The sequence below is a fragment of the Carcharhinus amblyrhynchos genome, chromosome 20 (genome assembly GCF_965287045.1).
Source record: "Carcharhinus amblyrhynchos chromosome 20, sCarAmb.v2.hapA, whole genome shotgun sequence".
Lineage (NCBI taxonomy): Eukaryota > Metazoa > Chordata > Chondrichthyes > Carcharhiniformes > Carcharhinidae > Carcharhinus > Carcharhinus amblyrhynchos.
Window position 1 is genome coordinate 51,681,082 of NC_137343.1, and position 17,613 is coordinate 51,698,694.

Genomic DNA, 17,613 nt, shown 5'->3' on the forward strand with positions numbered 1-17,613 from the left:
CACCATTTACTCTATCTATCCCCTTCATAATCTTATAAACCTCTATTAGATCCCCCCTTAGCCGACGTCTCTCAAGGGAAAACAGCCCAAGTTCATCCAATCTTTCCTCGTAAGACAGCCCTTCCATACCAGGCAACATCCTGGTAAATCTCCTCTGCACTCTCTCCAGGATCTCTACATCCTTCCGGTAGTACGGCGACCAGAACTGGACGCAGTACTCCAAGTGAGGCCTAACCAACGTTCTATACAACTGCAACATCAAACTCCTACTCTTATATTCTATACCTCTTCCTATGAAGGCTAACATACCATACGCTTTCCTCATCACATTCTGCACCTGTACCGACACCTTCAGGGACTTATGCACTTGCACCCCCAGGTCTCTCTGCGTATCTATACTCCGGATAGTTCTACCTTTTATCGTATAACTCCCCTCCACATTATTCCGGCCAAAGTGCATCACCTCGCATTTCTCCGGATTAAATTCCATTTGCCATCTATCTGCCCAATCTACCAGCCTGTCTATGTCCTGTTGCATTGCCAGGCACTGCTCCTCAGTACCCGCCAATCCAACCATCTTGGTGTCATCAGCAAATTTGCTGATCACACCACCTACCCCCTCTTCCAAGTCATTAATATATACCACAAATAGAAGAGGTCCAAGTACCGAGCCCTGCGGCACACCACTGGTGACAGGCCTCCAGTTGGAAAAGGAGCCTTCCACTACTACTCGCTGTCTCCTCCTCCCAAGCCAGTTCTCCACCCATCTACATACCTGGCCTTGTATCCCATGAGCCTTCACCTTTTCTATCAGCCTACCATGAGGGACCTTGTCAAACGCCTTACTGAAATCCATATAGACAACATCAACGGCTTGTCCTTCGTCAACCGTTTTTGTCACCTCTTCAAAAAATTCCACTAGATTCGTAAGGCATGACCTCCCTGTAACGAAGCCATGCTGCGTATCCCTGATCAGATTGCAGCGCTCCAGATGTTCATACATCCTATCCTTGAGGATCCTCTCCATTAGCTTGCCTATAACTGAAGTCAAGCTCACCGGCCTATAATTCCCTGGGTTATCCCTCTGACCCTTCTTAAACAACGGTACTACATTTGCAATGCGCCAGTCCTCTGGGACCTCACCTGTGTCCAAAGAAGAGACAAAGATTTGCGTCAGAGGCCCAGCAATTTCATCCCTCACCTCCCTTAACAGCCTGGGATAGATGCCATCAGGCCCTGGAGATTTATCCGTCTTTATACTGTCTAAGAGTCCCAACACTTCTTCCCTCGTGATGACTATATCCCTCAACGGATCCTCAAACTCCTCAAGCACAGCACCAGACATCAGGCCCCTCTCCTGCGTGAATACCGACGCAAAGTATTCATTCAGGATCTCCCCCATTCCCCCAGGCTCCAAGCATAGTTCCCCTCCTCTGTCCCTGAGAGGGCCAATCTTCCCTCTAACCATCCTTTTATTTCTAACATAGGAGTAAAATGCCTTAGGATTTTCTTTAATCCTACCCGCCAAAGCCATTTCATGGCCCCTTTTTGCCTTTCTGATGCCCCTTTTAAGTTCTCTCCTACATTCTCTGTATTCTTCTAACGCTATCTCTGTCCTCAAATGCCTAGATCTAATGTACGCCTCCCTCTTCCTCCTGACCAGGTCCTCAATATCCCTAGTTACCCACGGCTCTCTAATCCTACCCTTCCCATCCTTCCTCTTGACCGGCACGTGCCTTTCCTGCAAAGATTTTAGTTTTCCCTTGAGAGACTCCCACATACCCAGCGTCGGCCTGCCATCAAGCAGCTTACCCCAGTCCGTATCTTTAAGATCCTGCCTAATCCGGTTGTATCTAGCCCTCCCCCAGTTTAACACCCTCCCCTTAGGACAGGCTTCATCTTTATCCATTAATATCTTAAACCAGACAGAGTTGTGGTCACTGTTAGCCACCTGCTCTCCTACTTCAACGTCAACCACCTGCCCAGGCTCATTCCCCAGAACCAAGTCCAGTATAGCCCCCTCCCTGGTCGGGCTATCCACATACTGCTCCAGGGATCCTTCCATTACACACTGTACAAATTCCTCCCCGTCAGCACCCTCTGATCTTGGCACCTTCCAGTCTACCCCAGGGAGATTAAAATCTCCCACTACCACCACCCTATTCTTCCTGCACTTATCTAGAATGTCCCTGCTTATCCCTTCTTCCACAGCCCTCAGGCTGTTGGGCGGTCTGTAGTACACACCCAACATAGTAACATCTCCCTTCCTATTCCTCAACTCCACCCATAGCGACTCGATTCCTATATCCTCTATTCCTCCCTCCCTCTGCACTGCTATGATGCAATCCTTAACTAACAACGCCACTCCCCCACCTCTCTGCGACCCTCCCCTATCACGCCTGAAGCACTTATACCCGGGAACATTCAACTGCCAGTCCTGCCCTTCCTTTAACCAAGTCTCTGTCACCGCCACCACTTCCAACTTCCTTTCGAACATTATTGCCTTCAGTTCATCTGTTTTGCCAGTCACACTCCTAGCATTATTACATAAGTAATAATTCTCTTGAAGAGAAGAAAGCATTGCCATCATTGGCATTCATTGGCATCACTGCCAGGTTTGTACCCATTAACAACTTAGGGGCCAACCATGGCTGCAGGACAGAGTTGTGTTGCCAATTTGGGGCTTTGGTACAGAGGAAGGAGGATAGAGTAATTCTTTCCTTTTGTAATGGTTTGTGAACCAGGTTAACACTTAATTTAATCTAATTACACCTTAAACTAGATTAGGTAACTAAGTAAAACAGAAAAAGCTTAGTTGATTGAATGCATCCACCAACAATTTAAATGAATAAAACAGGTTTGTATAGGGATCACAGTGCAGGTGCAGTGCCCGAAGTGCAGCACTGTGATCCTGGACACCCAGGTCTGCAATGTCTGCAATTCAGGGTTGTTGAGTTGGAGTCAAAGGTGCACACATTGTACCTGTACGATGTGGGAGCTGGCAGAGCCCATTGCGAGCTGCAGTGACCACATCTGCAGCAAGTGTTGGTTGATTGAAGGGCTTCGGCTCAGAATTGATGAGCTGGAATCTGAGTGTCAGACACTGCAGGTATATCTGGGAGCGGGAGTTACCTGGACACTTTGCTTCAGGAGGTGGTCACACCTGGTAGATTAAGTACCTCTAATTCAGTCAGTGATCAGGATGTGACTACAAGTGAGGCGGGTAGAGAGATCCTGAATTCAGGAGCAGAGAAGCCTCAGTTCTTGACTTTGTTCAACAGATATGAGGTATGTGCTCCCTGTCTGTATGAGGAAAAGGGCTGCAGGGAGAATGAGCTAGCCAACCTCTGCACTGTAGCACAGGAGACCATTTAGAAGGGGGGAGCAAAAAGCCAAGTGGTAGTTATGGGGTATTGTTCAATTAGGGAGATTGATATCACCCTCTGTTAGCAGGATTGAGAATCCTGCATAGTATGTTGCCTGCCAGGTGCCCCCTCTGACCGGTTTGAAAGGTTATTGGAGTGGGAGAGGAGGATCCAGTTGTTGTGGTCCATGTTGAGTCGAAGAACATAGGCAAGACTAGGAAAGAGGTCTATATGGCGATTATCAGGCACCAGGAGCTAAATTAAAGAACAGGTCCTCAAGGTTTATAATCTCTGGATTACTATCCGGGCCAAGTGCGAATTGGCATCAGGATGAGAAAATTGGTGAAGTAAACACGTGGCTAAAGGAGTAATGCGGGAAAGAGGGGTTTCATTTCATGGAGCATTGGCATCAGTATCAGAACAGGAGGGATCTGTACCGTTGGGACGGTCTTCACCTGAACCAATCTGGGACCAGTGTTCTCGTGGAAAGGATAAATCGGGTGGTCACAAGGACTTTAAACTAGCAAGTGGGGGGGGAAGGGAAGGGTAATATTACGGGAAGTATAACTTCCCGCCTCACTACAGGAAGGATGTGGAAGCTGCTGAGAGGGTTCAGAGGAGATTTACAAGGATGTTGCCTGGATTGGGAGGCATGCCTTATGAAGATAGGTTGAGGGAGCTAGGTGTCTTCTCCCTGGAGAGACAAAGGTTGAGAGGCGACCTGATAGAGGTTTATAAAATGCTGAGAGGAATAGATAGGGTGGATTCTCAGAGGCTATTTCCCAGGGCTGAAATGATCGCTATGAGAGGACACAGGTTTAAGGTGCTGGGAAGCAAGTGCAGAGGAGATGTTAGGGGTAAGTTTTTCACTCAGAGGGTGGTGAGTGAGTGGAATCGGCTGCCGTCGGTGGTGGTAGAGGCGAACTCGCTGGGGTCTTTTAAAAGACTTCTGGATGAGTCTAGGGGATCTAATGGCATTGGAAGTTACAGATAGTTCTATGGCTTGGTAGGTATAGATGTAATCGGTGCAACTTGTGGGCCGAAGGGCCTGTTTGTGCTGTAGTGTTCTATGTTCTATATAATGGTTAATGGGAAGCAAAGCACCAAGTTAGCATGTGGGGAGGAGGCTTCAGCGACATGAAAAAGTATGAACCAAGTTAAAAGCTTGGAGAACGCAGGAGATGTTATTAATGGAGGTATTAGGATTCAAAAGCACATAAAAACAAGCCAAAGGGCACTTCACCTTGAGACGAAACATCCTGAGGCCTTGTTCATCGCAGCCGGAGAATTCAAACAGGCCAAGCGTGCTACCAATTTACCACCACGTCTTCTGTTCCATGAGGCCCAAACATCCTAGATCACTACCACACAAATATCAAACATGCCTACCACTCTATTGCCCACCCACACTTGGCAAACCAGGCCACAAGGCTGTGCTCCTGCTCCCGGCTTACAAGCAAAAACCAAAACGGGGAAAATCCATCAAAGAAAGTCGTGCAATGTTGGTCTGAGGAATTGGATGATTTCCAGTGTGACTGTTCAGTATTCAGGCTGTGCAACCAGCCTGAACGAACACATTGCGACAGTAACTGACTTCATTAGTAAGTGTGTAGAAGACTGTGTGCCAAAGAAGCATCTTTCCCAAATGGAAACTATGGATGAATAGGGATATCCACTGTTTGCTGAAGTCCAGGTCTGAGGCATTCAAATCAGGCGACACTGACCTATACAAGAAAGCCAGATATAATCTAAGGAGACCCATCAAAGATGACAAAAAACAGTACAGAACCAAGCTAGAGTCCCAAGCTAGCCACATGGATCCCTGCCGACTATGGCAAAGGTCTGCAAGACATAACAGGCTACAAAATTAAGGCACGTAAAATTGCCAGCTTCAGTGCACCCCTTTCTGATGAACTCATTGCATTCTACGCCTGTTTTGAGCAAGAGGTCAACGACAGCACGCCCTCCACCCTGGAAGAACCTGTATCTGGGGTTATCATTGCAGATGTCAGCGCAGCTTTCTCAAAGGTCAACCCATGGAAAGCAATTGGTCTGATGGGATAACCAGACGGGCACTCAGATCCTGCATGGATCAGCTGACGGTATTCGCAGACAACTTCATCGGCTCTTTACAACAATCTGAGATCCCTATCCGCTTCAAAAAGACAACCATCATTCCAGTACCAAAGGAAAGCCAAGGTGACTCCGACATCCATCATTATGGAGTGCTAGTCACAGCACAAATCAATTTCAGCCGGTGTCAGAAGGCACTATGTCAGACTCCTATTTATTGACTATAGCTTTCAACACCATTATTCCCAGGAAACTCATCTCCAAACTCCATGGCCTGGGCCTCTGCTCCTCTCTCTGCCACTGGATCCTGAAGTTACTAACCCACAGACCACAATTGGTAAGGATAGGCAACAACACCTCCTCCACGATAATTCTCAACACCTACAAGGCTGTGTTCTCAGCCCTTATTATACTCCTTGTACACCTATGACTATGTGGCAAATACCCTTCCAAGTTGATTTTCAGGTTTACTGATGACACTACCATAGTGGGTCAGATCTCAAACAATGACGAGACAGAATGCAGTAATTCACGACCGCTTACATCTAGGAGGACAAGGGCAGTAGATAAATGGGAACACCACCACCTGCAAGTTCCCCTCTAAGCCACTCACCCACCTGACATGGAAATGTATCGCCACTCCCTCAATCGCTGGGTCAAAATCCTGGAATTCCCTCCCTAACAGCATTGTGGGTCAACCCACAGAACGTGGACTGCAGCAATTCAAGAAGGCAGCTCACCAGCACCTTTTCAAGGGCAGCTAGGGATGGGCAATAAATGATGGCCAGCCAGCGATGCCCACGTCTCAAGAATGAATAAAAAAAATGAGATAGAGAATCTGGTGAACTGGTGCAGCAATACTAATCTCTCTCAATGTCGACAAAATGAAGGAGATTTTCATCAATTTCAGGAAGCGTAGTAGAGAACATGCCCATTTCTACATCAATGGCGACGGAAGGGTCGAGAGCTTCAAGGTTTAGGCATCCAGATATAAAAAAAACCTGCCCTGGTCCACTACGCTGACACCATAGTTAAGAAAGCCCCCAAAGCCTCTACTTTTTTAGATGACTAAGGAAATTTGACATGTCAACAATGACTCTCACCAACATTTACAGATACACCATAGAAAGCATTCTTTCTGGCTATATCACAGCTTGGTATGGTTCCTGCGCTGCCCAAGACTGCAAGAAACTACAAAAGATCACAAACGTAGCCCAATCCATCATGCAAACCAGCCTCTCATCCATTGACTCTGTCTACACCTCAGCAATGATGTGGGTATGCCGGCGTTGGACTGGCGTAAACACAGTAAAAAGTCTGACAACACCAGGTTTTAGTCCAACCTATTTATTTGATAATATTCTCACAAGCTTTCGAGGGGTTACCCTCTTCGTCAGGTGAATGGAGAGTTCTGGCCTCAGACAGAGCATATAAAGCACAGACAGTTTAGAGATTACTGATTAAAATGCGAATCCCTACACCTAACCTGCTGTTCAAGACCTGAAGTGGCTGACAATGTGAGTGGTAGGAGCACTGATCACAGTTTAAAGAGATGTGTATTGTCTCCAGACAGTACAGTAAGTGAGGTTTTGCAAACCCAGGCAAGTCACGGGGGTTACAGATAGTGCAACATGAACCCAAGATCCCTGTTGAGACCGTCCTCATGTGTGCGGAACTTGGCTATCAGTCTCTGCTCAGCGACTCTGCGCTGTCGTGTGTTGTGAAGGCCGCCTTGGAGAATGCTTACCCGAAGGTCAGAGGCTGAATGCCCGTGACCACTGAAGTGTTCGCCAAGTTCCGCACACATGAGGACGGTCTCAACAGGGATCTTGGGTTCATGTTGCACTATCTGTAACCCCCGTGACTTGCCTGGGTTTGCAAAACCTCACTTACTGTACTGTCTGGAGACAATACACATCTCTTTAAACTGTGATCAGTGCTCCTACCACTCACATTGTCAGCCACTTCAGGTCTTGAACAGCAGGTTAGGTGTAGGGATTCGCATTTTAATCAGTAATCTCTAAACTGTCTGTGCTTTATATGCTCTGTCTGAGGCCAGAACTCTCCATTCACCTGACGAAGAGGGTAACCCCTCGAAAGCTTGTGAGAATATTATCAAATAAATAGGTTGGACTAAAACCTGGTGTTGTCAGACTTTTTACTGTGTTTACACCTCAGCAAAGCAGCCAGCATAATTTTGGACACCATGCACCCCAGAGATTCTCTCTTCCACCTTCTCCTGTCAGGAAATAGACTAAAGTCTAAGGTCATACACCAACCGACTCAAGAACAGCTTCTTCCTTGCTACGATCAGACGTTTGAATGGACCTACCTTGCATTAAATTGATCTTTCTTTGATTTGATTTATTATTGCACATGTATTAACATACAATGAAAAGTATTGTTTCTTGCGCACTATCCAGACAAAACATACCATTCATAGAGAAGGAAACAAGACAGCACAGAATGTCTTGGCAAGGGAGTACAGAAAGATCAACTTAATGCAAGGTAAGTCCATTCAAAAGTCTGACAGCAGCAGGGAAGAAGCTGTTCTTGAGTCGGTTGCTACGTGGTCGCAGACTTTTGTATCTTTTTCCCAAAGGAAGGCGACAGAAGAGAGAATGGTCCTTAATTATGCTGGCTGCTTTGCCAAGGCAGTGGGAAGTATAGATAGAGTCAATGGATGGGAGGCTGGTTTGCCTGATGGATTGGGCTCTACATCCTAGCTACAACTCTAACACTACATTCTGTACTCTCGTGTTTCCTTCTCTATGAACGATATGCTATGTCTGTATAAATGGAAAATGAGGAAATGGCAGACACATTGAACAGGTATTTTGTGTCAGTCTTCACAGTGGAAGACATAAATAACATGCCAAAAATTGATGACAAGGTGGCTACGGCAGGTAAGGATCTAGAAACGATCATTATCACTGTAGTAGTAGTGTTGGGCAAGGTAATGGGGCTAAAGATAGACAAGTGTCAATCTTTAGTGGTAATTTACCAAAATTCATTGGGCTCTGGGGCGGTTCAGGCAGACTGGAAGCAGCAAATGTGACGCCGTTTTTAAAAAAGGAGATAGACAAAAGATGGGTAACTATAGGCCATTAGCTTATAGAATGTAGAACATTACAGCGCAGTACAGGCCCTCCGGCCCTCGATGTTGCACCGACCAGTGGAACCAATCTAATGACCCTCTAACCTAAACTATTCCAATGTTACCCATATGCCTATCCACTGACCATTTGAACGCCCTTAAAATTGGCAATTCCACAACTGCTGCAGGCAGGGCATTCCATGCCCTTACTACCCTCTGAGTAAAGAACCTACCTGACATCCGTCCTATAATTACCACCCCTTAATTTAAAGCTATGTCCCCTCTTGTTAGCCGCCACCATCCGAGGAAAAAGGTTCTCACTATCCACCCTATCTAACCCTCTGATCATCTTGTATGCCGCAATTAGATCACCTCTCAACCTTCTTCTTTCTAACGAAAACCACCTCAACTTAACTTAACTTCTGTATTGGGGAAAATGCCTGAATCCATCATCAAGGGAGAAATAGCAAGACATTTGGATGGGAAATGTCCCATTGGGAACATGCAGCACAGGTTCACGAAAGTCAGGTCATGTTTAACTAATTTACTGGAATTCTTTGAGGACATTACCACCGTAGTGGACAAGGGGGAACCGGTGGATGTGGTGTACCAGGATTTCCAGAAGGCATCCGACAAGATGCCGCACAAAAGACAGCTGCATAAGATAAAGGTGCAAGGCATTACTGGTAATGTATTAGCATGGAAAGAGGATTGATCAACTGACAGAAAGCAAAGAATGGGGGTAAATGGTTGTTTTCTATTTGGCGATCAGTGACTAGTGGTGTGCCTCACGGATCAGTGTTGGGACCGCAATCGTTTCCAATTTACATGGATGATTTGGAGTTGGACCAAATGTATTGTGTCAAAGTTCGCAGATAACACAGCAAAGTGTCCAGAGGAGAAAGTCTGCAAAGAGATAGAGATAGCTTAAGTGAGTGGGGAAGGGTCTGGCAGATGGAGTAAAATGTTGGTAAAAGTGAAGTCATCCATTTTTGGCAGGAATAAAAGCAAAATGGGCTATTAAATAAATGATAAAAAAATTGTAGCATGCTGCTGCGCAGAGGGACCTGGGTGTCCTCGTGCATGAATCACAAAAAGTTGGTTTGCGGGTGCAACAAGTAATTATGAAGGCAAATGAATGCTGTCCTTCATCGCTAGAGGGGTGGAGTTTAAAAACAGCGAGGTTATGGTGCAGCTGTAAAAAGTGCTGGTGAGGCCACACCTGGAGGTCTCCTTACTTGAGAAAGGATATACTGGCACTGGAGGGGGTGCAGAGGAGATTCACTAGGTTGATTCCGGAGTTGAGAGGGTTGACCTATGAGGTGATTCTGAGACTATATTCATTAGAATTGGGGGGGGGATCTTTTGGAAATACATCAAATTATGAAGGGAATAGATAAATGGAAGCAGGTAGGCTGTGGATGAAACTAGAACTAGGGGGTAAAATAAAGGGAAGCAGATTTAGGACTGAGCCGAGGAGAAACCGCTTCACCCAAAGGGTTGTGAATCTGTGAAATTCCCTGCCCAGTGAAACAGTTGAGGTTACCTTGTTGAATGCTTTTAAGGCAAAGATAGACAGAGTTTTGAACAGTAAGGTTTATGCTGAGCAGGCAGGTAAGTGGGACTGAGTCCATGAAAAGATCAGCCATGATCTTATTGAATGGCGGAGCAGGCTCAAGGGGCCAGATGGCCTACTCCTGCTCCTAGTTCTTATGTTTTCACTGTAGGGAAGAAAGTTAACCTGACACTTGAATCCAGGAAGCCCTCACATCCATTAGGTGAAGGTGATAGCATTCTGGTTAGTGGTGAGGGGTGCCTGCATTTCCTGATTTAAGCGGTGATTTCACTTGGTGGATAGAGCCTGAGATACCTGGGTACTCCCAGTTTTGCTTCCTGACTCCCAGAATCTCTGGCTTTGCTTACAGGTCCAAGTCTCAGTCATTCCATGGCCTCAACAACTGGTCTTTTGATGATGGGAGGAGAGCATTGGAGTGTTTTGAGCAGAATGGGATGGAGGAGAAAGAGTAGGGATTTCTTTGGAGAGGCTGGGGGTCAGCATAGATGGTGGTGGTGGAGGGAGGAGCCAGCAGATGATGGGACCAATACTAGTTCAATAAGGGGCATCATGGAGCGTGCCAAGAACAGCACCAGGCAGACCTCGAACTGAGGTGCCAACCTAATGAAGCTAAAACACAGGTTTCTTTGTACTCCAAACAACAGTAGCAGCATGCTATAAGCAGGGCTAAATAATCCCATAGCCAATGGACCAGATTAAAGCTATGAAATCCTGAGCAGGAATTTAATTAGTCCAGCATATAAACACAGTTGCTACAATAGCAGATTAGAGGCTGGGAATTCTGTGACAGGTAACTCAAAATCTGCTCACCATCTATAAAGTAAAAGTTTTCAGCTCCAAGAAGACTCTAGAAGCGCAACATCATCCAGGGCGAAGCCGCCCACTTGATCAGTATCCCATCCACAACTGGCACATGATGGCAGTAGTCTGTACCATCTACAAAATGCACTGCAACAATTTACCAATCCTACTTTTACATCACCTTCTGCCCTGCAATCTCTAGCACCTAGTTAGTGAGAGCAGACTGTGTGCAGCGTTGATCTCCATATTTAATGGAGGATATCCTTGTATAGCAGGCAATACAGCAAAGCTCACTAGGTGGGTTCCTAAGGCGAGAGGGTTGTCCTATGATGGGAGAACGAGTAAATGGGGTCTATATTCTCTGGCGTTTAGAAGAACGAGTATCAGAGAATACCTACAGTGGAGAAGGAGGCCATTCAGCCCATCGAGTCTGCACCAACCACAATCCCACCCATTCCCTATTCTCGTAACCCCTCATATTTATCCTGCAAATCCCCCGACACTAGAGTCAATTTAGCATAGCCAATCAACCTAACCCGCACATCTTTGAACTGTGGGAGGAAACTGGAGCACCCGCAGGAAATCCACGCAGACACAGGGAAAATGTGCAAACAGACAGTGACCCAAGCTGGAATCGAACCCAGGTCCCTGACACTGTGAGGCAGCACTGCTAACCATTATGCCACTGTGCTGCCTAAAGCGGTGATTTCATTGAAACATTCAAGGTTTTCATAGAATCATAGAACCCTACAGGGCAGAAAGAGGCCTTTCAGCCCATTGAGCCATTTTGAAGGAGTTTCACAGGATAGACACAGAGGTTATTTTGCTTGGCTAGGGAATCTAGAACAAGGGGGCACAGTCTCAGGATATGGGACCGAGTATTTATAACTGAGATGAAGAGGGATTTCTTCACTGAGAAGGCTGTCAATCTTTGGAATTCTCTACCCCAGAGGGTTGTGGATGTACTGCCATTGAATATATTTAAGGCTGAAATAGAAAGATGTCTCGTCTCTCAGGGAATCAAACTAAATGGGGCACAGACAAAATCACTTGTGATCATGCTGAATTGCAGAGCAGGTTTGATGGGCCTTATGGTCTGCCCCTGCTCCTGTTTTTTTCTGTTTTCAGAAGAATGAGTGCAGCTGAATGGGATTGCCACCCATAAGTTCCCCTCCAAGTCACACACATTAGTTTTAGATTGCTCTACTTATACTAGCACACAGACTGGATGGTCTCATTTTGTACTTGGATACCTCTTTCACTCAGTCACCGTCTCTTCTCTCAAAGGTACAGTATCAAGTTCATACATCCTGCACTCCTTTCCAATTCCTGTGTGTTTGGGTAACCAATATTTCAATTAATATTTGTCTAATGAATAGCTGTCAATAATATACAGAAACGTACCTCTGATATTTCTGAAAACTGTGTGTTGGCTTGACAGCACTTCTCTGCTGTCTCTACAGCGACTTCATAATTATCTACGAATGCTCTGTACACCCCAAGCTGGCTGGCCTGGAAAATATACAAAATAAATGAATATATAAGGTGGTCACAATTTTGAAGTTCTTTTTATCAGTTAGAACGAAAGAATTTGCACTTATTTAGGACCTCTCAAAGCACTTTGCAGTCAATAATTTCTCAAATAAAAACAGAAAATGCTGGAAATATTCAACAGATCAGACAGCTTCTGGGGAGAAACAGAGCTAACTTTTCAAGTTGATGACTCCTTCTGTTCTAAAGTCATTAATCTCAAAAGTTAACTCTGTTTTTCTCTACAGATGCTTTATTTCCAGCATTTTCTGTTTTTATTGGAGATTTCTGTAGCATTTTGCTTTTGTAATTAATATCTCAGTTGGTAGCACTTTCCGCCAAATCACAAGGTTCCAAGTTCAAGTTCCACAGCATCACACACTGCATGCTACAAGCTAGAATGTCAATATCCAGCCTCATGTATCAGTATTGGAATAAAGTGTAAATAAATGCAAAGGCAAGGACGGTGAAAGGACAAAGAGGGAGACATTTAAAAACACAACCGATATCAACATGTCCACAGAGAAAATGATGGCATTTAAATCTCCAGACAGAACCTAGTTGGTGCTTGTGTAGATCTCATCGTTTTTCTAAATTATGTCTTAAATTCTGTAGCATATTCTTCAATGTTCCAGCTTTTAAATAAATACAAGATTTAGCTCAGCAGAGAAATAACTGTATAAAATTGTATAACCTGTGATCAAAAATCTTATAAGTCGAAAATCAGAATTGATTTAAAAATAAAAGAGGCTCTGGGATTGCACAATGCCTGCTCTTGATTTGATTCAAGTCTGAAAGACGTGCTGGTTAGGTGCATTGGCCGCGCTAAATTCTCCCCCAGTATACCTGAACAGGTGCCGGAGTGTGGTGACTCGGGGATTTTCACAGTAGCTTCATTGCAGTGTAAATGTAAGCCTACTTGTGACACTAACAAATTAAAAAAAAACTTAAGTCCATCAGGATAGAACAGAAAGTGATGAAAATCTAATGACAATTTTTCCTACGAACAGCAGAAAGCTACACCCCAAACATCTCAGCAATTTGAAATGGAGATTTGTACAATGTTTGCTGCGATACATCGCCATCAATTGAAGGAACAGCTATGCATGGTGCCTGAGTTTAAGTGATTTCTTACAGAAGTATGAAGAATCTTGGAGTTCAAATAAAACAAGGTTAATTACACTGGTAGCATTGGGGCATTGTCTTGGACAACTTGCTTTATTGCATCCAAAGTGATTGCTTGTGCCTCTGTGGATACATTCTTGTGGACCTATTGGATTCTGAATTGCCTCAAAATTGTTTCCCATCTCTGACAAGTTCAAATTAAAAGTTAGACGTTGAAAATGAGCAAGACTATGCTGAAGTTGATAAAGCTTTGTCCCAATAACAAATTCTTCAGATTACCCTGCCACACCATTTCAGTTAAGAATCAACCACACTGCTGTGGATCAGAAGTCCCATGCAGGTCAATTCAGGTAAGGATGGCAGATTTATTTTCCTAAGAAACCTTAGTGAACCAGGTATGTTTTTATGACAAACAACGATAGTTTCATGATCACCATTGCTGTGGCTACCTTTTCAATTCCAGATTATTAATTGAATTTAACATCCACCAGGTGCCATTAATCCAGCAGGTGGTCAGTGCAGTGCAATGCAATGCAAATCAAGTCTCAAAGGCCAATTTGGCAAGCTTCGCGACTATTCTATTTGTATTTTATTTTTAAAGATTTTTAAATAAATTAGAATATTTAATAGAAAAAAAACTTAGAAACACACAAGATTATGTTTACACACAGTTCAAATTAGTTTTACAGAACATTCCCCCAAAAGTTTCCTACTTGACTCGATTCACAAATAAAAATCCCTTTAGGGAACAGTTATTATAGATGTTTAATCCATAAATAGTTCCAGTAATATTATCTTAAAGTATCCACTGTTGCTGCAGGGAAAAAATTATCCAGGGCCTCCCTCCCTCTCCCACTCTGCTGTGAAAAATTCTAAAGTCTTTAAAACAAAACCCTGCTTTCAGAAAAAATTCTAGGCTGGCTGAAAACTGCTCCACTTTGCATCTTTTCACAGCTCTCTCCCAGCACAGGCCACACATTGCGGAACTTACGTGGCCACTTCCCAAGATAGCCCTCAACCTCAATTTGAGAATTGTTTTTTTCTCTTTCATCTTTCCCCATTGCCCCTATCCTTCTTTGAAATTTACCTTGCCCAAAATACAAACATCTTTAGCACAGTAGCACAGTAGTTAGCACTGCTGCTTCACAGCTCCAGGGTCCTGGGTTCGATTCCCGGCTTGGGTCACTGTCTGTGTGAAGTTTGCACATTCTCCTTGTGTCTGCGTGGGTTTCCTCCAGGTACTCTGGTTTCCTCCCACAGTCCAAAGATGTGCAAGTTAGGTTGATTGGCCATGCTAAGAAATTGCCCCTTAGTGTCCAGGGATGCGTAGGTCAGAGGGATTAGTGGGCATAATATATGGGGGTAGGGCCTGGGTGGGATTGTGTTCAGTGCAGACTTGATGGGCCGAAGGGCCTCTTTCTGCACTGTAGGGTTCTATGATTCTATGATGTTCTCCTTATGGCCGTCGCTTTTAAGTAAAGTAAAATTTAATAACTTTGCCATATATGACCTTTTCTAAATTGTAAACTTATCTCCCTTTGAAATTCAACAGTGAAAAATCCAAATCTTCACTTCTCTCCTAATGTAATTTCCAACTCATGTTTACTTAGAAATTTTAATTTGGCCATTTTTACTTCAAGTATCTACCTTTTACACCAAGTCCCTTTGATGTCATCAAATTTATAGGCGCTCAGTCTCCCAGGTTGCCAAAATATGAAAATAACAACATTTTTTTCACACCATTTTTCTCTCTACAGATGTTGTCAGGCCTGGTGAGATTTTCCAGAATTTTCTGTTTTTATCCCCAGAACATTAGCCTGGGTTTTTGGATTACAAGTCCACTGACATTAGCACTATGGATCTATGTCCCCCTAAATTGCTCAAATATAGCCTCAATGATTGTTGATAGAGCAAGTGGTCTTTAGTGCTGGTGACATCATGTCTGATGGTCTCAACCATTGGGTCAGCAATAGGAATTGGGGGTTATTCTTTAATAAAGATCACTCCTTTCTCCATTATTAACAGAAAAATAGTCTAATGATCTGGCTGCCTCAGTTCTGTGGTTTTAGGAATTAATTGGATAGAAGAACATTATACTATGAAATCACAGTTATTTCCTGGAAAGTTTTGCTCAATTCTGGATATTCCTTTCAGGAGTTCTTTCGAGTACCAGTGACTGAATGTTGACATAGAATGAGCTAAATTCCTGTCATGCCTTGCCAGTGACTTGAGGGTTCAATATGCCATATTAAATCTTTGCTCAAAGTACCCTGCCATCTCTGCAGTTTGTGCTTTCCTTCATGTCATGTTGTCCTTTTTCGTTCTTCCTGCCAAAGTGTATCACTTCATACTTCCCTGCATTCAATTTTATCTGCCACCCATTCGGAATCCAACGGAACCAACGAGGGAGCGAGCTATCTTAGATCTGGTGTTGTGTAATGAGGCAGGAAGAATTAGGGATCTTGTTGGGAGGGATCCTCTTGGGACGAGCGACCATTGTATGGTTGAGTTTTAATGCAGATGGAGGATGACAAAGTAGGGTCCTGAACCTGTGCCCTCTGTTTGAACAGAGGGGAGTACAATAGGATGAGAGAGAAATTGGCTAATGTAGATTGGGGGCGCAGATTGGTCGGTAGGACTGCTGAGGAACAATGGAGGATCTTTAAGGAGATCTTCTTCGGTGCTCAGCAGAAATATATTCCAATGGCAAAGAAGGAATGTCGAAGAAGGGATAATCAGCCGTGGTTATCGAAGGAAATAAAGGAGAGTACTAAATTAAAAGCTGATGCATTTACAGTGGCTAAAAGTAGTGGGCGAGTAGAAGATTGGGAGAGGTTTAAAAATCAACAAAGAATGACTAAGAAGTTGATAAAGAAAAGGATAGACTATGAACCTAAACTAGCACTAAAGGACAGTAAGAGATTTTACAAATATATAAAGAGGAGGCTGGCTAGAGTGAATGTTGGACCCTTAGAGGATGAGGGGGGGATTTAGTGGTAGGAGATGAGGAAATGAGGCCTTAAATAAGTTTTTTGCCTCGGTCTTCACGGAGGAGGACGCGAATAGTTTGCCGGATATTAAAGATAGAAGGATGGTAGGAGTCGAGGGCCTGAACACGATTACTATCACTAGAGAGGTAGTGCTTGATCGACTAGCAGGACTGATGGTGGACAAGTCCCCAGGACCGGATGGAATGCATCCCAGGGTTCTGAAGGAAATGGCAGAGGTGATAGTGGATGCCTTAGTGATTATTTACCAAACTTCGCTGGATTCCGGGGAAATGCCGGAAGATTGGAAAATGGCTAATGTTACACCGCTGTTGAAAAAAGGTAGCAGGCAAAAGGCAGGGAATTACAGGCCGCTTAGTTTAACGTCTGTTGTTGGAAAAATGCTTGAATCCGTCATCAAAGAAGAAATAGCGAGGCACCTGGAAAGGAATGGTTTGATAGAGCAGACGCAGCATGGATTCGTTAAGGGGAAGTCGTGTTTGACGAATTTATTGGAATTCTATGAGGATGTGACTAGTGCGGTAGACAGAGGGGAACCGGTGGATGTGGTGTTTCTCAATTTTCAAAAGGCGTTTGATAAGCACAAAAGGTTGCTACAGAAGGTTGGGGGCATGGAGTTGGGGGTAAGGTGTTAGCGTGGATAGGGGATTGGTTGTCTAATAGGAGGCAGAGAGTTGGTATCAATGGGTGCTATTCTGATTGGCAGTTGAAGACTAGTGGAGTGCCGCAGGGATCGGTGCTGGGGCTTCAGCTATTTACCATTTATATAGATAATCTGGAGGAGGGGGCTGAGTGTAGGGTGACGAAATTTGCGGATAACACAAAGATGAGTGGAAAGGCAAATTGTGCGGAGGGTGTGGAAAGTCTGCAGAGGGATCTGGATAGGCTGAGCGAGTGGGCAAGGACCTGGCAGATGGAGTACAATGTTAGCAAGTGTAAGGTTATCCACTTTGATAGGAATAACAGTAGGAGGGATTACTATTTAAAGGGCGAAAAGCTGCAGCATGCTACGGTGTAGAGGGACCTGGGGGTCCTTGT

The 17,613-nt window shown here is 44.5% G+C and overlaps 1 protein-coding gene across 1 annotated transcript in view; it reads right to left on the bottom strand.

Moving 5' to 3' along the window:
• Positions 1-17,613, bottom strand: part of LOC145356030 (breakpoint cluster region protein) — a 406,846-nt gene that overhangs the window by 209,538 nt on the left and 179,695 nt on the right. The window contains exon 5 of the mRNA XM_080208612.1: positions 12,317-12,424. Within this exon, the coding sequence (XP_080064738.1) occupies positions 12,317-12,424 (108 nt within the window). The remainder of the gene's footprint in view (positions 1-12,316; positions 12,425-17,613) is intronic.